Raw genomic sequence first — 26,796 nt, 5'->3', positions numbered from 1 at the left:
GTTGACAGCTTCAAATTCTCTGTATTAGCCAAATAGCTGTTAAAGATGTATATTGTGTATGTATCAGATAATGTAGTCATGTTTGTAATTTTTACCTCCCGGTAAAAATCCTTAAAGGGGGGAAGTGTTACGAGAATACACATAAAATTAAGATGTTTGCTGGCCTGGGCTAGCATCAGTGGCATCAGCAGTTGGTCTGCCACCTGCCCTCAGGGGAAGGAGAGATAAGGAACAATGGAGCAGCGTCTGGAGATGTGTAATGAAGGGATGTGGGAGGGAGAGCTGTCTGGAGCGGCTCCCCCCTTTGAACCCTGAACTGTTTGAAGTGATGGACAGGCGATACCCCAGCAGGGGGATAAAAAGGGACAGGTTCGCTAAGACAGACACACACGCCACCCGAGGTAACGAGACCCTGGAAGCGGTGCGCCTCTCACGAGTGGTGAGAAGTACCGGACAACGCACAGGGTGGAAAGGTACGATCAGCGGGAACCCGGTGTGTGTCCGCCCTTGCCTGGGTGCCGGGTTCACTGCAGAGGATCGACCGCATCTGGAGGAGGGGTCACAGTCGGTGACCTCAGGTGACATCACCAAGGACCCGCCCAAAAGCTGTTTGTGAACCATCTCGCTGGTCTGTGAGTGAAGCCGTTCTGAATGATGAGTTGTTCCTATTCTATCTCTCTCTTCCCCCACGTTGTCCACCGCCATGACAACGATTACTGCGAACTGAACTACTAAACTGGACTGAACTTTGAGTCATTTTGAAATTGGTCATTTACCCCTAGACAACGATAGAGCTTGATTGATGCTGTTATCTTAATTCTGTGCACATGTGTGTTTATCATCACTGAACTGTTGCATTTATTATCCTTTCGATTACTGTGTTGCTTGTTTCTGTAATAAAACTTTCTTAGTTCTAGTACTCCAGACTCCAACTGAGTGATCCATTTCTGCTGGTTTGGCAACCCAGTTACGGGGTACGTAACATAAGAAAAATAAATTGGCCTGCATACCCAAAAATGCACAAAAAGTGTGGCATTTTTGTTCAGCACTCTGGGCAGCAAAGTATTTCCAGTTTTCAGAGCTAATTAAAAAAGCAAGTTTTTAAGCATTATTCATACCTCTTAGTAATTGGGATAGTACAACAGCAAATGCTTTTGCAAACAACTGATGAATGTAGATTAGTCATTAGATGACACAGATCCTTCTGTGACACTGTTGATGCTTGCCTTGCCAAGATTGATGCTAATGAACCTAAGGCAACTATACACATTTGGAATCTAAGATTTAGCAGTAGGAAGCTCACCCCACCTGGGTGGTTTAGAATGATCATCAGTTATTTGCAACATTTTTTGGAGATTCAGTTGCAGTTGCACATAATAAAATTTGGAAAACTTCAGGAAAATAAGTCATCATATCTGGAGATTTCAGATACTATAAGGGTAGCAGATAGAAAGTTTGGTGAATGTGCCAAATACTGTGGATTATGACACAGAAGGCAGAAGGCCCAATAAGGAGGAGAACCTTGTGCGAGGCAACTGTAAACTCTTAAGCACAAAAATATTCTGATGGAAATTTTCATTCTTGCACATGACTGAAGACCTGTGCCTCAGGATATTACCTTTATTTTCACAAGGTGGTCAGGTTTATCTGCTACAGGGGCACAGATACAGCTCCAGAGAAATGTTAAAGATGTCCTATCAGTTGAACTAAAGACCATGATGGCCTAAATTCTTTTGAGATGACATCTTTCCTGTCCAAAGATTGTGGAATGTGTGAAACCTTACAATTTACAGCTCACTGATCCAGTAGAGAGGTCAAAGGAAGTACAGTTGCTCGGACAACTGAGTTCATCTCCTTCCTGGTATTTAGTATAAGATGTTTTGAGGATTGTGTGCTTCCCTGCATTTCAAAGGAACAGGCGATTACACCCATATTGCCATAAATGTGCATCTGTCCCTGATAAAATTTGCCTGCCTTTGCAAACCTATGTAACGCAGGCCCCCCTTGCAACAGCTGAAGTTAAGTCCTGAATGTATAAATTAGTCCGCTCCACCCTCAAATCTGTTTCACTTTCTGGGCTCACAGCTTCAACATTCTGTTGAAGAGGCTCAAGAGGCCTACATGATCATTCTGACACCGATTGTAAGGCTTTCTGCCATTTGCATCCACATGATTGGTTCTCCCCTGGTGGTGCTGCTTCTCATGTGATCTAAACATGAAGAAGCTGCCATTATCACATCTGTAAAATGCACATTGCTTACACTTTGGCATGTGCATTGACCAAGTTCCCTTATATTTTTTTAACATCACTTTCATCTTGATACTTTCTCAATGTTGTGCTCTAACGTGTTAAAAAGCTTTGCCTGAATACGTTGGCAGTGCTGTAAACAAATTGATCTCATACCACTTAACCTAAGAATGTGAGGGAATGAAAAATTCCCAACTTCAGCAATGAAAAAATTACCGTCTTGAGCTTTTGGATGTGGTTTCCAAATTTATAACTTTCAAAGATCTCTGGATTAACATGGTTCTGTAATAGCTCAACAACTTGCCCATCAATCTCACTGTAGGATGCCAAATGATTAATGACTTTGATGTAAATGGGTGGCATATCTCTGCTCCTGAATTGCTTCATTGTCATTACCATTTCTTCCTCTTACTTCTATAATCTTAAGTGCACAGAACAATTTCATGTATTCCAAACAGGTGCAAAAGGCTTCATATCTTCTCAGAATCTTCTTGGTTTCCAACAGATGTAGGTTATGGTTAACCCATTAATTTCATATGCTCCTCATTGCAGGTGTTGATGCTGTTTCTCATCATTCTGCCATGATCCATGGTCTGGATTAGCTGCACTCTATGCCCTAGGCTCATTTGTAGCAGAACTCACTCTCCATAATCTTGACTTCTGTAGTCTTAAATCTTCATTACTAGAGTATTGTTCAGGGGAGTTCCACAAACCTGTAGTGCATGCTGCTGAACAAATTCACATAATCTCAAGAGTTCCAACAGAATCCATTTCTGCAGTGTTCACAATCAACTTGCACTTGCAAGTACAGATCATGTGACAGTACTCTGACACGTCAATAGCATTAGCATGCATCACACCTTCAGATGTCTGAATGTTAATGAGTCTGAAATAAAATTTGGACAATATCATCTGAGCTCACGTAACATCTTAAGACCATTAAAATCTTCTGTATACAGCTACAATGCAGATAATGGCAGGACATGATCAAGGAATATTGTGGGGGAGGTGAGATGGCAGGCAAAGCTTAGTACCTTGGTGTTGATGAAAACAGAGCAGAATCGTGGCCTATTTTTAAAAAAAGAACACATAAACTATGAATATTCACTGTCTTAAATGCCAAACTCATGGAGTTAAAAGATAAAGGGATATGAAAAGTAGGGGAGAAATAATAAGAATAGAAATAATAAGAAATAATAATAATAAGAATCAGCATACTGATGCTGATCTAAAACCTTAGCCTCAACTTTGCAAGTATTGACCCATCTATGGAGGGAGATAAAAACCCAATGAAGTGTCACAGTAAGAAACGTCAACTGTTTATTCCCCTCCATAGATGCTGCCTGACCTCCTGGGTTCCTCCAGCATTTTGTGCATGTTACTGAAGATTTCCAGCATCTGCAGTATTACTTATGTCGAAGTAATGAACTACATCTAAAATGGAAACAAGAGTAAATGCAAATTGAATAAGAAAATTACCATTACCATTGGTTTCTTACGTTACTGACTACATGAATTGCTTTGATAGAGCTCAAACTTGATGCTTTTTAAAACTATTTGTTCAATAGGTAGAGTTTGTGGAAGAAATAGCAGATAGGACAACAGTTTTGTTTTAATGCAGGGTATTGCCATTGGTATTAGGTGTTGGTTTATTGTTGCAACATGTACTATGACACTGTGAATAGCTTGTCTTGCATACTGTTTATACAGATCAAATCATTACACAGTGTATTGTGCTAGAATAAGGTAAAACAGTAATGATACAGGACAATGTGTAAAAGCTACTAAAAGAATGCAGTGCAAGTAAACGATGAAGTGCAAGGTCATAATGAGGTAGATTCTGAGGTCAAAAGTCCATCTTATCATACAAGACTCTGATAACAGTGTGATTGAAGCTGTCCTTGAGTCTGGTCTCATGTACTTTCAGGCTTTTGTATCTTTTGCCTGATGGGAGATGGGAGAAGAGAGAATGTCTGGAGTGGGTGGGGTCATTGATTATGCTGGCTGCTTTACTGAGGCAGTGAGGAGTATAGACAGAGTCCATAGAAGGGAGGCTGTTTCCTATGATGTGCGGAGCTATGTTTACAACTCTCTGCTGTTTCTTGCAGTTATGAGCAGAACAGTTACCATACCAAACTATTATGTATCCAGACAGAGTGCTTTCTATGATTCATCAATAAAAATTGGTTAAGAGTTGACGGGGACATACAGCATTTCTTTAACCTCCTGAGCAAGTAGAGTCAGTGGTGAGCTTTCTTGGCTATGACATCAATGTGGTTGAAGCAGGACAGGCTGTTGGTGATGTTCAAGGAACTTGAAGCTCTCAACCCTTTCAACCTTAACACCATTGATGTAGATAGGAGCATGTGTCAATGACTAGTTCTTCTGTTTTGTTGACATTGTGGGAAAGGTTATCGTCATAACACCATGTCACTAAGCTCTCTATCTCCTACCAGTACTCCAACTCATCGTCATCTGAGATGCAGCACACTACAATGGTATCATCTGTAGGTGGAGTTAGAACAGAATCTGGCCACACAGTCATGGGTGTACAGGGAGAATAGTAGGGGGCTGAGGAAGCAAATTAGTGGGGCACCAGAGTTTAGAGTAATCATGGAGGAGTTTTTTTTTATTAAGTACAATCGTGCACAATAGCCAGATCAGAAATGCCAATCAAGTCAACTAGTTCCCAAAGAGAACTCTGATAGGCCAATCAGATGGTTCACTGCTGCTTAGCGATAGAACACAAAACAGGCACAAGGGTCGCTAGCCCCTGTACCCCAGAAACACACCTGAGCGGTACAGCGGAGGTATGTGCTATGCACGACCTGATCTGAAAGCGTCATGTTGACTCATAACAGATTGTGTTCACGGTGGAACAGCTTAGTCAAGGATGGGGTGATCAGCACAGATGGACAAATTATACCTCCACTACCCCTATAATACCCCTGTAATAAGTTGTTGCTGCCTATCCTTTCTGATTGAAGTCTGTCGATCAGAAAGTCAAAGATCCAGTTGCAGAGGTAGGTATTAACTCCCAGGATTCAGTTTTTGTTAAGTTTGCTTGGAACAACAGTATTGAAAGCATAAATGTAGTCAATAAACAATTGACAGGGAATAGTGGGATATGAAAATATTTCCTAATGACTAGAATTGTCTTCAGCAGAAAATAAACAGAATGAAAGTAGTGACATTTTTGAATAATACATAATTGTTTTATGAGGTTAGTTATCATTGGGGCATTTTGAAGATTCTAAAATATTGATCAGAAGAGCCCAACAGTGGGAATCCGAATACATCACAGAAGTTGACTATGCCATTTAGTAGCTATTCCAAACTCTATACAACATATGGATTGCTGAAGGACAATATTAGTAAGCCAATTTGCATTGATCAGTTTGGGCACAACAAATGTCAGTAATCATCAGTTTTCTATGCTGTATATTGTTGACTAAGCCACTGGGTGCTTTCATATTCCTTTTAAATAGTTCATTGGATTTGGTCTGATCGTTTGGCTGAGCACACGGATCCTCATTTTAAAACTAGCTAATAGAGCGGCTTACCCTAAAATGTAGCACTTCCTCAACATTGCACTGAAGGAAGAGCCATCTCTGTTGAACAGCTGTTCAGAAGTTAAAGGAAATTAATTAGTTTAAGTAAACTTAGTGAAATTAGATGATTTTCTTTTCAAGATAAATCTTTTTGTCTTTTTATTTTGTTAAATAAATAAACTGCATGTTTGAATTTCTCAGGAATTCCAAAAAGAACTCAATCAACTTAATCAAATTCAAAGCTTATCAAGTCTTGACAGCCTGGAAATAGAGGGACAAAATGCTGTAGATACATCATCTTTAAACGATTCTTTTGGCTCCAGTAAGAGAGAGTCTTTGCCTCCAAAAACAGGACACATAAGTGCCTGGACCAATGATTTAAATCATTGCAGGACTCCGAATTCTTCTTCTGGGATTACAATAACAAATGGAACTTCAACTGCAGAGGAACATTTGAGTGACAAGCTGCATACATTTGCTTCCACAAGTACTGAATCCAAACATCTTGACTCAAGCTCTGCTTCATGTGCTGAAATACATCAAAACACACATTTAACCACATGTTTTAATAGCAATCAAAATAAAGTGGTAGATAGTAATTTCCACTCAATACTAAAGCATCCAACATCCACAGATTCCTCTGAAAGTTTGAAAGGCCAATCTGCTTATTCTGCAATAATTCCTTGCAAAGCTTGGTCTACACCAGATCCAAATCCTAGGGAAACAACACCATGTTCAGAAGTGAATGGCAGAGTAGAAAATGAGCCCCAAAGAAAACCTGCATCATTTCATCCTCTAAAACTGCCTTTTGCAACACCTATCTTTTTACATCCGGAATCACAAATGGCAAGTGACAGAGCAAAAATGGACAGTGCGAATGACAGTCAAAAGATCCATCTAGCACATCAACAGATGTGTGTTGGTGCAACTATTAGATCAATTCATTCTCCTTTCATGTTGAACAAAAATATGGACATTTCCAGTGACACTGAAGATAAGCAAGCTTCACTCAACAAATTTAACTTTAATGTCAAAATGAGACAAAATTCTGCAGCAGGCAGTCAGAAACCTATTTGTTCCCAAGCACCATTTAATTCATCTGAACCCGATTCTGTAACCAACATGACAGGAGGAAAAGAAAATGAACCAGTGAATACCAGCAGATTAAAAGCCAACAAGAATTCTATCCCAGAAAAAAAAGTCAAAATTTTGAAGGGGATACTTAAGAAAGCATCAAAGTATGGAAATAGTAAAACCAAATCTCCATTGTCTGCCTGTAACGTGCTTGGGATTCAATTAGCATCCTCTATTAGAGATAGTGTGGAGCTTAAAAAAATGAAAGATGTAGAAACTGATAAAAAACCAACAAAGAAAAAGCTGAGGTGGCTGGATGAGATTGACCAAACCAACCAAATTAAGAAGGAGAAAGATGAAGCTACTGGAGAAGAACTAGGAAGTACAACAGACACCAAAGGTTCAGGATTAACAAGCCAGAATCAGTTACAGACAATTGATTTTCAAAATAATGATCACAATGCTAATGTTAATTCAAATGTAAACAGTAACAAGGAATCAAAATGGAACACATTAAAAACTAATCAAAAGGTTGCAGTAAATTACAATCTATCTGGCCATCAGCTGAATGAAATCTGGGGAAACATCATGATGGCAGTGCCTGCAATTTCAGAAACTGTTTCTGCAACCAACGGTGTAATTTCAGCTGCGCCATCTAATTACCATTTTGCAAAACGATCCTGGACAGCCTCAAGAACTCAAAGCTTAGATCAGAAAATGAATGAAAAAAGCAATATTGCTGAACCTGAAAAATCCTTGAGAGGTAAAAGGCATGCCAAAATGGTTAAAAGAGCCCATTCAGCTAAAGTTTGTTCTGGCAGGAAAGGTACCATAATCAGACCATTGTCTGCCAGTGAATTAATAAATTCTCAGGGTAAAGTCATGGTACCCCACCCACCATCCAAACCAGCCAGTGATAGTAAGCAGTCTCAAAGGACAGCTCTCAACTATAACAGTAGTTGTCAATCACAGGCGAATTCAGCTCATGTTATTGACACATGTTTGGATACACCGGTGAAAATCACGCCATTAGATAAAGACACCAATGAGAATTCAATAATCTCAGACCTTCAGCCTCAACTATACTCTTTAAGCAATAAATCTGACAGTACCATAACATTCCCATCTTCCTATTTGGTCCATTCGCATGGAATTATTAGTAAAGAAACCTGTTCAGTAAATGCTACACAAGAACATGTAAGCAATGGCACAAAACAAGACCCTTTTAATGGAGAGAACACCATGCATTTGGGTTCCACACCAACTTATGAACAACTTGCACTGCTGTGGCATGGAGTACGTGATGCCTTGGCAAAAAAAGATACAGCAGCTGGTAAGAAATTAATAAAATACAAGTTCTTTGAGAAAATATTTTTAATAAACCCTTGTAAAAGTTGTATACCATTTTATTTACAAAGCTCAATTTTATGTTAAGTAGGGGTGGAAGGTAACTTTGACCTATATAAAAGGAAAGAAATGCACTGGCAATTTAATTATTAATCATGCTTATTGATGTTAAAGAATCAAACTTTATTTTAAAATAAATTATAAATTTCAAACTTATCAATCTTCCATCTTGGATCCAGCAGACAGCTGTACGCTGTGACTGGGGACACATCAGAAGGCTTCCTCAGAGTCCCAAACTGTGCAATTAAAGAATCCTTTTAGTTCCATGTAGTCATTTTAACCAAGACTTCCCTGACTCATACTAGTCACTCTAGCTCCTCCTTTTTCTTTTTCCCTCTCCCTTACAATTGCACTCTCTCTCTCTCTTTCTCTTTCTCCCTCCCTTTAAATATTAAGGAATTTTTTAAAATTAAAAGTAACAGTTAATTAGGAACCCTTAAAATTACTTTAAACTATTAAAACATTTAACAAGTATCAGAATCAGAATCAGGTAATATTACGATAGATGTATGTCATTAAATTTGTTGTTTTGTGGCAGCAGTATAGTGGAGTACATAAAACATACTATTATTTACAGTAAGAAGTATAAAACAAATAAATAGTGCAAAAAGAGACCAAAAATAGTGAGTTCATGGCCTATTCGGAAATCTGATGTCAGAGGGGAAAAGTTGTTCCTAAAATGTTGAGTATGTGTGTCATCAGGCTCCTGTACCTTCACCCTGATGGTAGCAATGAGAAGGCAGGTCCAGAATGGTGAGTGTTCTCAATGATGGATACCACCTTCTTGAGGCATTGCCTTTAGAAGATGTCCTTGATGGTGAGGAGGCTAGTGCCCATGATGAAACTGACTCACTCTACAATCCTCTGCAGATTTTTCCAATCCTGTGCATTGGAGTCTCCATACATCTATAGAAATTTGGTGGCGTCTTTAGTGACAGACCAAATCTTCTCAAATTTCTAATGAAGTAAAGCTGCAGTTGTGCCTTCTTTGTAACACATCAATATGTTGAGCCCACGATAGATCCTCTGAGATATATTTTTAAATAAATATGTATTCTGAGATATTTAAAAAATATAGTATTACCTACATCTCATATTTTAAAGTCCCTAACAAAATGAATAGGGCCTTTGTTCCTATACCCGATTGACTTAGAATTGGACCAATGTGATGGATTCTCCAATGTAATGCTGGAAAATTCCAAAAACCACCAATAGGCTCAGCAAAATACCCAGCAGCAAAGTATCTGTAATTCAGCAAGTTACAGACATAGTGTGTAGGATTTAATTCAGTGGCAGAATGTCAATGGAACCACCAACACCTATATCCGTGCTCACCTCATCTTCCCACCATCTTATCAGTGATAGAATTCCTCTTGTCCTTACCTATCACCCCATGAGCCTCCACATGCAACATATTATTCTCAGCAACTTCCGCCTTCTCCAAAGGGATCCTACCACTAAACACATCTTTTCCTCCCCTGCACACCTCACATCCCACAGGAATCATTCCCTCCATGACTCCCTTGTCCATTCGTCCTTCCCAACTAATCATCCTCCCGGCAGTTACCCCTGCAAGCACCCTAAGTGACACACCTGCCCGTTCACCTCCTCCCTCTCCTCCACTCAGGGCTCCAAACAATATTTCACCTGCGAATCTGCTGGATTTGTTCTGTTGTTTTTGGTGTTCCCTATGTGGCTTCCTCTACTTTGGTGAAACCTGTTGGAAATTGGGGGACTGCTTTGTAGAACACCTCTGCTCCATCTGCCAAAAATGGAACTTTCCAGTGGCCAAACATTCCCATTCTGACATGCCGGTCCACAGTCTCCTCTTGTGCCAAGATGAGGCCAATCTCAGAGTGGAGGACCAACACCTTATATTCCAGGTAGCCTCCAACTTGATGACATGAATATCAATTTCTCCTTCTGAGAGAAAAAAAATATCCTCCCCATTCCCTCTTCCTCTATTCCCCTCTCTGGCCTTTTACCTCTTCTCACCTGCTTATTACTTCCCCCTGGGTCCTCTCCTCCTTCCCTTTCTCCTACAGTTTACTCACCTCTCCTCTCTGATTCCTTCTTCTCTAGCCTTGACCTTTCCTACCCACCTGGCTTCAGTTATCACCTTCCAGCTCGCCTCCTTCCCCTCCCCCACATTTTTATTCTGTGTCTTTCCCCTTTCCAGTCATCAAGAAGGGTCTTGCCCTGAAACACCAACTGTTTATTACTTTCCATAGATGCTGCCTGACCTGCTGAGTTTCTCCAGCATTTTGTGTGTGTTGCTTCATCCTATATCATTGAATACTGATTTAACTGGTATTTACTTCATAACTGTGCAATTTTGCTATGTATAAATAATGAAGGTAATGTTTGTTAACAAAACACCAATTATAATGCAACAAAAGGAATTATCTATAAGTATCTCAGAAAGTTCGAACCAATAAGGGAAATTAGAGGAACAGTGATTAATTGGAATTCAATTCGATTTAACCTTTCAAGGTTCCAAAGTAAGAAAAATGAAAAAATGATTATTGCTGACCAGCTCCCTTAGATGAATGTAGTATTGGATGTGGCCCAGGTTTTGGGTACTTGGGTGTCCTACTACCTGTCAGGAAATTGGTTTTCTCATTTTTCATTGGGATCTTTGTTTTTCCTACTACTTTTTATGTGGTATAACTTCTCCAAATGACATCAGCACTAGTGGGATAAAAAATGTTTGCAGTGAAATTTTTATTTATGTGCATCATATATAAAGTGGACTTGAATCACATTTGCAGATGTGTACTACAATACATATACGGTACTTGATCAAGAATGATAGAAGTTAGCAGCACAACTGGAGCAACATACATATTCATGATCATCATTTGAGTTTTGGATAAATTTCACTTACATACCAGACAAAAGAATACTAAGTCTTGTATATGTCTATGAGAAATACTATAATTTTATAATATACTAAACTTAGGAAAAGATCTTCAGTGAAAATATAGTTGTTTCTCTATTTTAAAATATGATTGCAAATGTTAAGTTTCATATGCAATCTAAAAGTGTGTAAGTATGTTGTTCCTCTCCGTGCCTTATGGTGCATCGGGTGGCAAACTTGCTGTTTCTTGAGCATTTGTTTGTTTTTTACGAGGCCGAGTTTCTAGCTCGACGCTCAACCCAGCACCAGCATGGATGGATAGCATGCAAGGAGCCAGCTGGACTCGAACCCTGAATACTCACCTCAAAGTCCAGTGCTGATGCCACTACACCACCAGCTGGCTTTATGTAAATATGAAGGAACATAAAACTGAATTTTAATTTTCTAGTTAATTCTCAGAACAACTTATCTTCGAATAAAGAGCATACAACAAATCTACAACCTCATCGAACTAGTATCTCCCATTTGACTATTGATGGAGGCAGCTTGTTGAATGGCACACAATCGGTTTCCAGAGTAGGACAATTATTTTCTGCTCCTTTTGGTGGTAAGAAAATTTTAGTATAATATGTTTGTAATTTGTGTAAATTTCTTCTTAACATAAATACTTGGTTTGTTTCATTTGCAGTAAGGGGTCAATGCAGACAAACAAAGCAATTCTACAACATAAATGTTCTATCTCATGCTATAAATATTTTAGATTAAAGAAACAGAACTTCCTTCCAAGAAATATGGAATTTCTTCATAAATTTTAGTGGGTAGATGATATAAATTATCTGTCTAATGTTTCCAAAAGGTGCTTGGTTGTCAAGTGTGTTTGATACTATCCAACCATTTCTACTGTGGTTAGCTCCAGTTTTGTCATTATGTGCAGCTGTTTCCATGTGAATATTTGAGTAATTTCATTGGAAACTAAAGCTTACCTGTGTTATAGCAGAATGCTTTTGCATGGATATTTTCCCTGTGAATCCGAACATGTTGAGTAACAGCACCACAAGTTTTCAGGCAAAGAATGTATGTTATGAATATTGGCATGGCACCCACCTACTTATAAATGTACACAGAATGAGTACTTCCAAGACATTTTAGTAACTGTACAAGTTTAGCATTGGTAGAGACCAGTGAAGCCCAGGAAAAATCAAAATGAAAATACTTTAAAATATTAATCTTTGAATAGATCATTCATTGCAACCATAAAGAAAAGAGCACACAGTATTATGCCTTCATGGATTTTGTGGACAGATGCTTTAAAATACATAAATGTAAACCTTCTGAGGAAGTAAATAAGAAAAATAATGTAAGAGTATAGATGTAACTATTGCAAAAGAGTCACAAATGTCCACTATGATCTATGGTTCTATTAAATATTTCTATTATATCCTGTTGGCCAATGGTAGTTTGCATATAGACAGTAGTTATGTACCTGTGTTTCTCTAATCTGTTTGCTTTCTTGGACACTATAAGAACAATATTGATTGGCTTCTCCCTAGAGCAGGGGGTTTAGATGGGGTGGAGTTTGTTAGGTGTGTTCAGGGTTTCCTGACACAATATATAGAGTACAAGAGTAGAGGCTGTACTTGATCTGGTATTGGGAAATGAACCTGGTCAGGTGTTAGGTCTCTCAGTGGGAGAACACTTTGCTGAGCCGCTGGCAATGATCTTTGCGTCATCAATGAGGACAGGGGAGGTTCCGGAGGATTGGAGGGTTGTGGATGTTGTTCCCTTATTCAAGAAAGGGAGTAGAAATAGCCCTGGAAATTATAGACCAGTGAGTCTTACTTCAGTGGTTGCTAAGTTGATGGAGAAGATCCTGAGAGGCAGGATTTATGAACATTTGGAGAGGCATAATATGATTAGGAATAGTCAGCATGGCTTTGTCAAAGGTAGGTTGTGCCTTACAAGCCTGACTGATTTTTTTCAGGATGTGACTATACACATTGATGAAGGTAGAGCAGTAGATGTAGTGTATACAGATTTCAGCAAGATATTTGATAAGGTACCCCATGCAAAGCTTATTGAGAAAGTAAGGAGGCATGGATCCAAGGGCACCTTGCTTTGTGGATCCAGAATTGGCTAGCCCACAGAAGGCAAAGAGTGGTTGTAGACAGGTCATATTCTGCATGGAGGTCAGTGAGCATTAGTGTGCCTCAGGGATCTATTCTGGGACCCCTACTCTTTGTGATTTTTATAAATGACCTGGATGAGGAAGTGGAAGGATGGGTCAATAAATTTGCTGATGATACAAAGGTTGGGGATGGTGTGGAGGGGTGTCAGAGGTTACAGTGGGACATATCAATAGGATGCAAAACTGGGCTGAGAAGTGGCAGATGGAGTTCAACCCAGATAAGTATGAGGTGGTTCATTTTGGTAGGACAAATATGATGGCAGAATATAGCATTAATGGTAAGACTCTTGGCAGTATGGAGGATCAGAGGGATCTTGTGGTCTGATTCCATAGGACGCTTAAAGCTGCTACACAGGTTAACTCTGTGGTTAAGAAGGCATAGGGTGTATTGGCCTTTATCAATCATGGGATTGAGTTCAAAAGCCAAGAGGTAATGTTACAACTATATAGGACCCCGATCAGACCCAACTTGGAGTATTGTGCTCAGTTCTGGTCACCTCACTACAGGAAGGATGTGGAAACTATAGAAAGGGTGCAGAGAATATTTACAAGGATGTTGCCTGGATTGGGGAGCATGCTTTATAAGAATAGGTTGAGTGATCTTGGCCTTTTCTCCTTGGAGCGACGGAGGATGAGAGGTGACCTGATAGAGGTGTATAAGATGATGAGAGGCATTGATTGTGTGGATAATGAGAGGCTTTTTCCCAGGGCTGAAATGGCTAACACGTGAGGGCATAGTTTTAAGGTGCTTGGAAGTAGGTACAGAGGAGATATCAAGGGTAAATCTTTTACGCAGAGAGTGGTGACTGCGTGGAATGAGCTGCCAGTGAGGGTGGTGGAGGTGGTTACAATAGGGTCTTTGAAGAGACTCTTAGATAGGTACAAGGAGCTTAGAAAAATAGAGAGTTATGGGTAACCCGAGGTAATTTCTAAGGTAAGTACATGTTCGGCACAGCATTGCGGGCCTAAGGGCCTGTATTGTGCTGTAGGTTTTCTATATTTCTAACTAAAAGGCTTTCTGAAAATGCTGATTTAGGTAAAAAAAAAAAAGGTACTAAAGAACAAACTAATGTGCTAATATTTGGTTTCATGTTTTCCTTGAAAATATGATCAAATATAATCCTTTGAAGTGATGAGGGAATTATTGTTTAACAAAGCATTGTTCATTTGTCAGCACAGTTCGATACTTTAAACTTTCACTCTATAATTTGCTTCTAGAATTAAGATAATTGGATAGTATGTTTAAAAAAAGATTAAATATGGCATCATTCTCCACAACCACCATGTAGTGCAGGCAGTTATACATTACATAGCAGCAACCATTAATTATTGCACTTGTTATTGCAGATAGAAGAAAGCACCCCATGGATACATACAGTAATGCTACAAAATATAAGGCTCCTCTTGAGCAGAGAAGAATGATTAGCAGTTCTTCTGCAAGTAAATCTGATCAAATAAGACAGGTAACTGAAATATAATGTTGTACAAATCACTTTGAATTCTTGTTTATTAATTTCTTTGGGATATAGGCATCACTGTCACTGTCAAGATCTGCATTTATTGTTCGTCTAAAATGACTCCTCAGAAGATGGTGGAAAGCCACCGTCTAGATTCATTGCTGTGTTTCAATTAAGGCATTCTCAGTGCTATTGGATACAGGATTTGGACTAAAGCAGAGTGGGAAAGGTGGGACACCAATATATTTCCAAACTAATTTAATATGATATAATGGAAAGAAAAATGTAGGTGGTGGTGAGCCTATGTGGCAGCTTTCCTTGTTTCCTGATGGTAGAGGTCACAGGGTTTATGAACTGTTATCGGAGTAGCTTGGGAAAGTAACTGAATTTTGTAGCTGGTACACATTGCAGTCAGGGTGCAAACATGATGGAACAAGTTAATGTTTAGTGTGGTAAACTGAGTACCAATCAGATGTGTTGCTTTGTTCTGATATCAAGCTTATTTGGCATTGTTGGAGCAATATCTAGATAATATCTAGATCTATTCCATCATTCTGATTTCCATCTTATTGTTGGTGGAAAGAGTTTGGAGAGTTAGCAGTAGATAAACCCCCTGCTGCAATATACCCAATGTCTCAACAGATAGCTCATATACATTGAAATGACTTGGGCAGCCTATCAGAAATACTCCTCTCCACTCACACCCTGCACCCCCCCCCCCCCGGCACACACACACACACACACACACACACACACACACACACACACACACACTAATAGATCCCCCACCCCCAATTTCTCTGCAATTTAAAACTAACTTTTTTTCTCACTCTTCAGGTCTTCAACCTGGGATATAACTGCTTTTTTCTGTGGCTGCTGTCCAGCCTGATGAGTGTTTCCAGCAGTTTCTGTGTTGATGTCAGATATCCAACAGGTGCAAAATCAAGAATCTTCATCCACGATCAAAATATTCAAAACTCTGATTCTACTAACCCTTGACAGAGAGTTCCAAAGACTCATAACCCTCTCAGAGAAAAATATTACCTCATCTCTACTTTAAATATGCAACCCCTTACTTTTCAGTGTTGACCCATTGTTCTGCTCTCTCCCTAGCGAAGAAGTATCTTCTTCAAATCCACCCCATCAAGATTCCTCAGGATGATTGAAAATCATCTCATCAACTTCATTGTAACATCTCATATCTTTCAGTCGTCATGTCTTATTCTTCTAAACTCTTGTAGATATAAGATTAACTTGTCTGTCCTTTCCTCAATAAGATATCTATTCATTCTAAACATTAGTCTAATTAATTTGCCCTGAACTGGTTCCAACACATTAACGTGCTTAAATAAGCAGACCAATACTGGGCATAGCACTCGAGATGTACACTCTTCAGTGCCCTACAGAAAAGGTAAAATGGAGTTTATTGTTATGTGTACAAGTTCATATATGCACAGATGAAATGACAAATACACATGCAACAGCATCACAGGCACAGAAGCGGTATTTACAAGAAAACATAAGTGATACACAATATTTACAAGAAAGAACACAATTAGAACAAAAATAGAAACAAAATATTTTAGGGCAAAGTGATCATATAGTGCTGCTAAACTTCATTGATTAGATTATGAGGACACTCCATCCTCGTTTATTGTCATTTAGAAATGCATGTATTAAAAAATGATACAATGTTCCTCCAGAATGATATCACAAGAAAACACAGGACAAACCAAGACTAAAACTGACAAAACCACATAATTATAACATATAGTTACAACCGTGCAAAGCAATACCATAATTTGATAAAGAGCAGACCATGGGCACGGTAAAAAAAAAGTCTCAAAGTCCTGATAGCCTCATCATCTCACGCAGGCGGCAGAAGGGAGAAACTCTCCCTGCCATGAACCTCCAAGCGCCGCCAACTTGCTGATGCAGCACCACTGGAAGCACCCAACCGCAGCGGACTCTGAGTCCGTCCGAAAACTTCGAGCCTCCGACCAGCCCCTCCGACACAGCCTCTCCGAGCACCATCCCCTGCCGAGCGCTTTGACCCCACCCCAGCCGCCGAGCAACAAGCAAAGCTGAGGACTCGGGGCCTTCTCCTCCGGAGATTCTGGACCACACTGTAGCAGCAGCAGCGAAGCAGGCATTTCAGAAGTTTCACCAGATGTTCCTCCATGCTCTCACGTCCGTCTCCATTAAATCAGCATTGTGCATGGCACCCTACTTGACAAATAACAGACATCACCACCGGAGTGGCTGCTACGAGCTGCATCGCGCCGTCATCTTCTCCTCCCGCCGATTATTGTTTGATGGTTGGGTCAAGAAACAAATCACTGGAAATGACTGTTCTTACACCTGGTTGTTTGGAATTTCATGCTTGAAGCATAGCTCTCGACTTAAAGTAACTGATAATCTTTCAGCTTTCTTATTTACATGTTATATTCTTTTGCAAATCATATAACGGAGCATCCAGGTTTGCATCTCAGCGATCTCACCATTATGATCTTTTATTTAATCTTTATTGCCAAAGTGGATAATTTTGCATTTTCCAGCAGTTTCCAACATTACACACCACTTGTCAAATCGTTTCCATCTATATTCTGTGTGATTTCCTTCTGTACTATTCACCTTACAGTTCAATTCATCTGTGCTATCAACCACGTCATCAATTTTAACAACCACACCTTCATCCAAGTCACCAATATATCATCAGATGTAGAAGCACCAGCACATGTCCCTATGAGATATCACATATTACTTCTTGCTAAGGTCAAAGTAAATTTATTATCAAATTGTGGCGGCTGGCACACACGGGACTCGAACCACCATCGGGAGCCACGGGCAGACACGTGGTAATGCGTTTGGAACCACCTGCTCGGGCGGACCTTCCAGGGACAGTCTGACGTCAAGTCCGCCCCGTGGGTCGCAGGGGCCCACGGGAGAGGAGATTTAAGTGCACGATTTTGAATCAGTAAAGGCATTCAGAGTTCAGCTCTCTCTTCCTCCATGTGTTTCTTTAGTAGCGCGTTTGCGAGTGTCTACATTGGTGACGACGTTCCAGACGGCATCTGCAGCCGGCGACTCAGTGACCAGCCATGAGTTCGAGCAACTCGCACAGCGCCATCTTTCTGAAGCTCCCAACCTTCTGGGCCACTCAGCCCCACGTTTGGTTCAAGCAGGCTGAGGCCCAGTTCAGTATTAGAGACATTACAGCCGACGCCACACGGTACTACTACGTGGTCAGCATGCTCGACCAGGAGACGGCAGGCCGGATCATCGACTTCCTACGCCAGCCACCAACGGAGGACAGGTACACTAAGCTTAAGGCGCTCCTGAGCTGTACCTTTGGACTCTCCCACCGAGAACAGGCTGAACGGCTCCCACACATGGACAGCCTGGGTGACTGCACGCCACCGAGCTCATGAATGATCATGGACGCTCATGGACGGCCATAAGCCGTGCCTTTTATTCGAACAGTTGCTCCTCGAGCAAATGCCAGAGGATATTTGCCTCCTCCTCACGAGTGAGGATTTCAGCGACCCACACAGGGTCGCGGCTAAAGCAGACGTCCTTTGGCAGAGCAAGCAACGTGGAGCAGCCTCCATTGGCCTAGCCACGATCGTGCGCCCCAAAGCCCAGGCCCCGCAACCAAAGTCGTCGAAACCCACGGGGAGAAAGATGAAAGTTCGGAACAATGGTGTTTCTATCACCAAAGATGGGGCTCAGACGAGCGCCACTGCCGTCCACTATGTGCTTTTCGGGAAACTCCGGGGCCAGCCTTCGCTAATGGCTACGACGGCTGGCCAAGACAGCCTCCTGTACCTCTGGGACCGACCTCCGGGCAGCGCTTCCTGGTAGACACTGGGGCAGAAGTCAGTGTACTCCCCCCCTCGAACATGGACACTCGTAACGCGGTCCCAGGCCACAAACTCACTGCTGCAAATGGCACCAGTATTCGGACGTACGGCCCGTGAACTATCTCACTGCATTTTGGGTCCAGCCGTTTCACTTGGACTTTCACGTTGGCAGCAGTGTCACAGCCACTACTAGGGCAGATTTCCTATAAGCCAACTGCCTCCTGGTTGACCTAAAAGGCCAGCGTTTGGTCCACGCCGAGATGTTCCAGACTTTCCAGCTCGGAGAAGCCAAGCTACCTGCCCTCCACCTGGATTCCGTGACCCTCCTGGGTAACGAATTCACCAGGGAGTTGGCAGAATTCCCCTCCATAGCCACCCAGCAGTTCTCCACGGCCGACCCCAAATATGGCATGCAGCACCACATCCCTACGCAAGGACCACCGCTGCACCCCTGAGCTCGCAGGCTCCCACCCGACAAGCTCCACCTCGCCAAGGAGGAGTTCCGTAAGATGGAAGAGATGGGAATCGTATGCCGCTCAGACAGCCCGTGGGCATCCCCACTGCACATGGTGCCCAAGTCTGCAGGAGGATGGAGGCCCTATGGAGACTACAGAAGGCTCAACGACGCCACAACCGCCGACAGATACCCGGTACCCCACATCCAGGACTTCACGGCGAACCTGCACGGAGCGACCATCTTCTCAAAAATCGACCTGGTCAGGGGATACCATCAGATCCCAGTGCACCCCGATGACGTGCCCAAGACAGCCCTCATCACCCCGTTCAGCTTGTTTGAATTCCTGAGGATGCCTTTCGGTGTCAAGAATGCAGCCCAAACTTTCCAAAGGCTCATGGACTCGGTGGGACGTTGCTTGGATTTCGTTTTCATTTACTTGGATGATATCCTGGTGGCCAGCAGTTCGCACCAAGAGCACGTGGCACATTTGCGCCAGCTCTGCCAACGCCTGAGTGACCACGGATTGGCAATCAATCCGGCAAAGTGCCAGTTCGGGCTGATGGAGATCGACTTCTTGGGCCATAGAATCAACCAACATGGCGCAGTTCCCCTACTGGACAAGGTCCAGACCATCCGCCAGTTCTCCAAGCCCAGCACGGTCAAGGGCCTGCAGGAGTTCGTAGGGACGGTCAACTTGTATCATCGGTTCGTGCCAGTGGTGGCACGCATCATGAGACCCTTGTTCAGCCTGATGGTCGGCAAGGCCAAAGTGGCATAAGACGTGAAGTCCACGGAGGCGTTCGAGCAGGCCAAGGAGGCGCTGGCAAAGGCTGCCCTCCTAGTGCACCCGAGAGTCGATGTACCCACGGCACTCACAATCGACGCTTCCGACATGGCAGTCGGTGGAGTCCTGGACCAGCTCGTTGAGGACCAGTGGCGACCACTCACTTTCTTCAGCTGGCACCTACGGCCACCAGAGGTGAAGTACAGCACTTTCGACAGAGAGTTGCTAGCGCTCTACTTGGCTGTCCAGCATTTCCGGTACTTCCTTGAGGGAAGGGAGTTCACCGTGTATACGGACCACAAGCCCCTCACCTTCGCACTGGCCAAGGTATCGGACCCATGGTCGGCTCAGCAGCAGAGGCACCTGTCCTTTATTTCAGAATTCACCACGGACATCCGCCACATCACAGGGAAGAACAACATTGTCGCCAACACACTGTCTCGCCCCTGCCTCCACTCAGGCATATCGTCCTCAGGAATAGACCTCGCAGCACTGGCAGAAGCACAACGGTCGGACACCAAGATCCCGGCTCACTGCACCGCCGTTTCGGGGCTCCAGTTGGAGGACGTCTCTACCGTGTCAATGTGTCTACCGGCAAACCCCAACTCGTGGTACCAGCAGCATGGAGGCGCCGGGTGTTTGACACGCTGCACGACCTGGCCCACCCGTCCATCCGGGCGTCCATCAAGCTGGTAGCGGACAGATTCATCTGTCACGGTTTGCGCAAACAGGTCGGACACTGGGCCAGGACCTGCGTACACTGCCAGACCGCCAACGTCCAGCGGCACGTGAAGGCTCCCCTCCAGCAGTTCCAGCCGACGCACAGGAGGTTCCAACACATCCACGTGGACATTGTCGGCCCCCTGCCAGTCTCCCGGGGTGCCAGGTATATCTTTACCATGGTAGACAGGTTCACCAGATGGCCGGAAGTCGTACCGCTCGCAGACACGTCCACTGAGTCCTGCGCCAGGATGCTCATTGCAAACTGGATCACCAGGATCGGCCTCCCAATGGACATCACCTCCGACAGAGGGGCGCAGTTCACGTCTGGTTTGTGGACAGCACTGGCACAGCTCCTGGGCACCCAGCTGTATCACACCACAGTGTACCATCCCCAGTCCAACGGTTTGGTAGAACAATTTCACCGGCATCTCAAGTCGGCCCTGATGGCGCGCCTCAGTGGCCCCAACTGGACAGATGAGCTTTCCTGGGTCCTACTAGGCATCCGCACAGCCCCCAAAGAGGACCTGGACACCTCCTCGGCGGAATTGGTCTACGATGCCCCCCTGACGGTCCCAGGCGAGTTCGTACCAGAGGCCCGAGGCTTGGAAGAAACTCCAGCAGCGGTGCTACCGAGGCTGCGGGACAAAGTAGGACCCTGGCACCAGTCCCGACCTCCAGGCATGGTTCCACGCCATCCTTCACCCCTAAAGACCTCCGAGACTGTGAGTATGTTTTTATTCACAGGGGCATGCACAGGTCACCTCTACAGCGGCTGTACGAGGGACCCTTCAAGGTGATCTGGCACAACGGAACCACGTGTGTCATGGAGGTGGGTGGCCGGGAAGAAACTTTTACAGTGGACCGCCTCAAACCGGCACACTTGGACATTGAGCAACCAGTGAGGGTACCCGCACTGCGCCGGTGAGGCTGGCCACCCAGGCAAGTCACACAGACTGGGGGCTCCACTCCCCCAAGGGATGTTTCTGGGGCGGGGGGATGGTGTGGCAGCCTGCACATGCGGGACTCGAACTGCCATCGGGAGCTGCGGGCAGACACGTGGTAGCGCGTTTGGAACTACCTGCTCGGGGCGGACCTTCCGGAGACAGTCTGACATCATGTCTGCCCCGCAGGTTACAGGGGCCCATGAGGGGGGAAGATTTAAGCTCACGATTTTGAATCAGTAAAGGCATTCTGAGTTCAGCTCTCTCTGCCTCTGTGTGTTTCCAGAGTAGCCCGTTTGCGCGTGACTACAAAAGTATGAATGTGTCACCATATACTACCTTGAGATTTGTTTTCTTGAAGACATTAACAGTAAAACAAAGGCATACAACAGGAACAATGAAAAAACTACACACAAAGACTGACAGACAACTAACGCGCAAAAGAAGAGAATAATAAAAATAAATTAATAAATGATACTGAGAAGATGAGTTGTAGAGTCCTTGAAACTGAGTCTGTATTTCATGGTATCAATTTATAGTTGTGATGAGCGAAGCTAACCATGCTGATTCAGAAGCCTGAAGGTTATATGGTAATAACTGTTCCTGAACCTTGTGGTGTGGAACTTAATGTTTCTGTACCTTCTGCCCGATCACAGTAGTGAGAAGAGAGTGTGGAATGGATAGTGGGCTTCCTTGATGATTGATGTGGCTTCTTTTGGCAGTGTTCCTTATAATAGTGCTCAATGGTGGAAAGGGCTTTGCTTGTGAAGAACTGGGCAGTGACCACCACTTTCTGTAGACTTTTACATTCCTGGGCATTGGTGTTTCCATATCAGCCATGATGCAATCAGTCAGTATACTATCCATCACTCGTCTATAGAAGTTTGTCAAAGTTTTAGATGATATGACAAATCTGTGCAAGCTTCTGAGAATTTAGAGGTGTTGTTGTCCCTTATTTGTGATGGCACTTATGTGCTGGTCCCAGGACAGATCCTCTGAAATTATAACACCAAGAAGTTTAAAGCTATTGATCCTCTCCACCTCCAGTCCCCTCATGAGCACCTAATGAGATCCCTGAGACAGATCTCCAGCTTCTTCTTCCTGTAGTTGATAATCAGCTCTTTGGTTATTAAAGAAGTTGTTTTTGCAGCACCAATCAACCTGATTTTCAATCTCCCTCTTATATGCTGATTTGTCACCACCTTTCATTCAGACAACAACAGTGGTATCATCAGTAAATTTAAATATGGCATTGGTGTTGTATTTGCCCACATACTCAAGGTATAAAATGAGAAGATCAGACAAGTGCAGCCTTGTGGTGCACCTGTGCTGATGGTGATTGTGAAGGAGTATTGTAGGCAATCCATAATGACTAGGGTCTGCAAGTGAGGAAATTGAGGATCCAGTTGCACAGAGAGGTATTGAGGCCTAGGTCTTGGAACTTAGTGATTAGATGTTAAACAACATCACCTAAACGTTCCTATTTCTATCGAGTTTTGTGAGTAAGAAATCATATTCACCATTTTCAAATCCAAAGGAACTCTTCTGGAATCAATGCAAATTAAAAACATCCATCAACCATCTAAGGCACTGCCCCTTACTTACCCCTGAACCAGGACCTTACTGAGAAGCATCAGGCTACTTCACCATCACTGACCTCATCACTCCTCTACCACCTCCGATCTCAGTGTTCCTCAATGCCTGTTTTTACCTCCTACCCAGGATTCATAAACTTAACTATGTTGGTAGGCCCATTGTTTCTGCCCCATTGAACTCGTATCCTCATATTTCATCTCCATCTTTCCCCTCTTGGTTCAGTCCCTTATCACCTACCATGACACTATGCGTGCTCACTACCACTTCAACAACATTCAGTTCCCTGGCCCCAACTACATGATTTTCACCATGGAAATCCAGTCCCTGTACACTTCTATTGCTCATCAGGAAGGCCTTAGTGCTCTCCATTTCTCTCTGCATAACACACCCAACCAGTTTCCATCCTCCATCTGGATGAACTGATGCTCACCCTCAACAATTTCTCTTTCAGCTACTTCCAATTCCTCCATACCAAACGTGCAACTGTGGGCACTTGTGTGGGCCCCAGTTATGCCTGTCTTTTCATTAGTAAGTGGAACAATCCATATTCCAAGCTCACTTTTTCTTCACTATATTGGTGCCCCTTCATCCACTCTCTGTTCCCGCCCATGTCTCCCCTACCTCCCACCTTCCTCACTATCTCCTCCATCCCACCTTCCTCACTCTCCCCTCCCTCCTAACACACCCAGTACTTTGATAATAAATTTACTTTGAACTTCCTTCACCAATTCGGAGCTCATCTATTCCATTAACTTCCACCCTGCCCTCAAATTCACTTGGTCCATCTCCAACACTTTTCTCCTTTTTCTTAATCTTTCTGGAAGACAGAGCATCCATCAACACCTTCTACAAACCAACTTGACTACACCTCATCCCACTCTTTCCACTAGTAAGAATACTACTCCCTTTTCTTAGCTTCTCCATTTCTACTGCATCTGTTCCCATGATGAGGTTATCCACTTCAGGACATCTGTAACACCCTTTTTTCAGAAAACAATGTTTCCCTCACCACCCCCCCCCCATCCCACCCACCACTGCTGTCAATGCAGCATTCACCCACACTGCTTCTATTCCTTGTATGTCTGCCTTGACTCCTTTCCTCATTCAGATATAACAGGGATAGAACTTCCTTTGACCTCACTACCAGCCCACAAACCTACACATCCATAATACCTTCCTCTGCAACTTACACCATCTTTAATGCATCACACAACTAGACACATCTTCTCTTACCCATTCTGCTTTCTGCAAGGATTGCTCCCTCATCTTCCCCACCAATCCTTCTCCAGGCTCTTATCCATGCAACCACACTAAGTGTTAGATCTGACCCTACACCCCTCCCTCACCACTAATCAGAGCCCTAAATAGTCCTTTTAGGTGAGACAGCCCTGTACTTACGAATCCAGTGGCATTATTTATTACATACACTGCTCTTGGTGCAGTCTCTTCTGCATTGGTGAGTGTGAATTTATATTGGGGGAATTGCTTCATCAAGTACCTTCATTCCATCTGCCCTAACTGCCAGAATCTCCTGGTGGCTAGCCATTTTAATTCCACTTTCCATTCCCACATCGACATGTCTGTCCACGTCCTCTTCTACTGCCAGGTTGAGGCTATGTGTATATTAGAAGAGTAGCACCTCATTTTCTGTCTTCATGTCCTCCAATCTAATGGCATGAACTTCGATCTCTCTAACCTCCAGTAAGCCTTCGGTCCCCACTTTGTTTTTCCTTATCCTACCAGCCCCATTATCCCTTCTTTTCCCCCTACCCCATTCTCTTGATTATCTCGTTGTACACATTCCTGTCTCAAGTTCCCCTCCCCACTTCCTTCCTGTTACTCTATGAAACACTGTACTCTTCTATCTGATTCCATCTTCTTTGGGCCTTTGTCACCTCCCACATCCCTACAATATTCCCACTCTCCACCTCCCACAAATGTCTGTCATTGCCTCCTCATCTGTATTCACGTATCACCTACCAGCTCTTGCTCCCTATGTTTTATACTGGCTTTCTTTCCAGTCTTGATGCAGGGTCTCAACACTAAGTGTGAACTGTTCATTTTCTTCCATGAATGCCAGCTGACTCACTGGGCTTTTCCAGTGTTTCATGTGTTGCTCCAGATATCCAGCACTTGCAGTCTTTCTTCTACCTTCATCTTGTCATACCTTTCGAGACCATAGGGAGAGGTCATTTACAACCCATGTGCAGCTCCAACAGTGTGCTCAGTACCACTTCACAGGGTGATAGGGGGTTTTTGTGAGTCACCTTCCATTTGCTGAACTGTAGTTATATCAGTGATATTCCCAAGTCCTCTACAGTGAAAGACACTGTAAGATACCTGTATATTTACCCGTGATTAATTGCCATTAATAACCCACGTACACTTTCTTATGAATTGCAGTCATTGTTTAATTCTTTTCAGTTTTCATATATCTGTATTAGCTCTTACTGTTTTTAAATTTAGCCATCCTTAGTTGCTATTGTTTACAATCAGTCCTTTGTTTTGGTGTCATTGCTTTTATACAATTATATGCTTTTTCTTTACATTTTTAGACTATCTTTATCTTTTGTTGACAACCACATATGGCAGGTCCTCCCAACTGTGTTATTTAGCATGCATTAGGATGTATCTAATTAGTGTACTCCCAGTTCACTCCTATTAAGTTCCTATGAAATATCCGCACTTACACTGTATTTCAGTTGACCAAATCCTTAAATTAATTTGCCAGTTCATCTTAGACTTCTGTTTTCAGACACTCTTAATTGCACTCATTGTAAGTGTAGATACTAAGATGTGACAGCGAAGTACACTCCTCAGAGCCACAGCCAGATCCATGGATGTTGTCTCAAGTAGTTGTAACTATTTGTCAGATGATAGAATGTTTGCTGTGAAACTCTGCACTGGTAACAACAACCATGATGACAGTAGCCTGAGCTTTCAGTGCAGCAGCTTCTTTTTGTACTGCATTGGAAGCTGGGATAGCAGCCATAGATGGTGCATGAATGTTGGTCCTCATATACAAATGGAGTTACCATCCATTATAGGTAAGAAAGAATGATCTCCAAGTTCTTTACTTAGTCCAGTGAAGTCTTTTTCTGGAAGTCTTGTTTGTGAATCAAATGGTTTACTGTATGTACTAATCATGCTTTTTCTGCTCACTCCCTTCAAAGCCCTTATCTAACTTCTTTGCAGCAAAGTTATGATCTGGTGTCCTTTTCCTCCTGTGTCCTTCCATTTCTAAGGTAAATAACACAGAGTAACAACATTTGAAAAATTATTGAGTGATGGTGTATTTTCATCTTCTATTACTTCTCATTCTTCTACCACAACTAAACCAGGACACAGTTCTGGCCTGTTTATGAAAGGACCAAGGCACAGAAGTAGCATTTTGTGGAAAAAGGGATTGAAGTACTATTGGAAGGTGCATTAGGAGATGTTAGACCAAATTAGCAACTGATTTTTCATGAATTTCCAACTTGTAAATCAGAAGTGGTTAGAAATGAAGGGAAATAAAAGGAAAGAAGGAGAATTAAAATAAGGGTGCTATTATTTTATGTAGTATAACACCCTTTGCAAGCCATCAATGAGGCAGCAGCCATCAATTTAGGTATTGGATTCAAACTCTGCAAAGACATAGCTAGATTAGT

General features: G+C 42.8%; 1 protein-coding gene across 1 annotated transcript in view; it reads left to right on the top strand.

The window, feature by feature from the left end:
* The window catches only part of cep126 (centrosomal protein 126), a 97,622-nt gene that overhangs the window by 48,524 nt on the left and 22,302 nt on the right, over nt 1-26,796 (top strand). Inside the window, exons 6-8 of the mRNA XM_063054891.1 lie at nt 6,001-8,206; nt 11,589-11,747; nt 14,673-14,788. Of these exons, the coding sequence (XP_062910961.1) occupies nt 6,001-8,206; nt 11,589-11,747; nt 14,673-14,788 (2,481 nt within the window). The remainder of the gene's footprint in view (nt 1-6,000; nt 8,207-11,588; nt 11,748-14,672; nt 14,789-26,796) is intronic.

This window comes from Mobula hypostoma, chromosome 7, assembly GCF_963921235.1.
Source record: "Mobula hypostoma chromosome 7, sMobHyp1.1, whole genome shotgun sequence".
In the NCBI taxonomy this organism is placed as follows: Eukaryota; Metazoa; Chordata; class Chondrichthyes; order Myliobatiformes; family Myliobatidae; genus Mobula; species Mobula hypostoma.
Note: the sequence above shows the minus strand (reverse complement) of the source record. Positions and strands in the feature narration are given on the sequence as shown.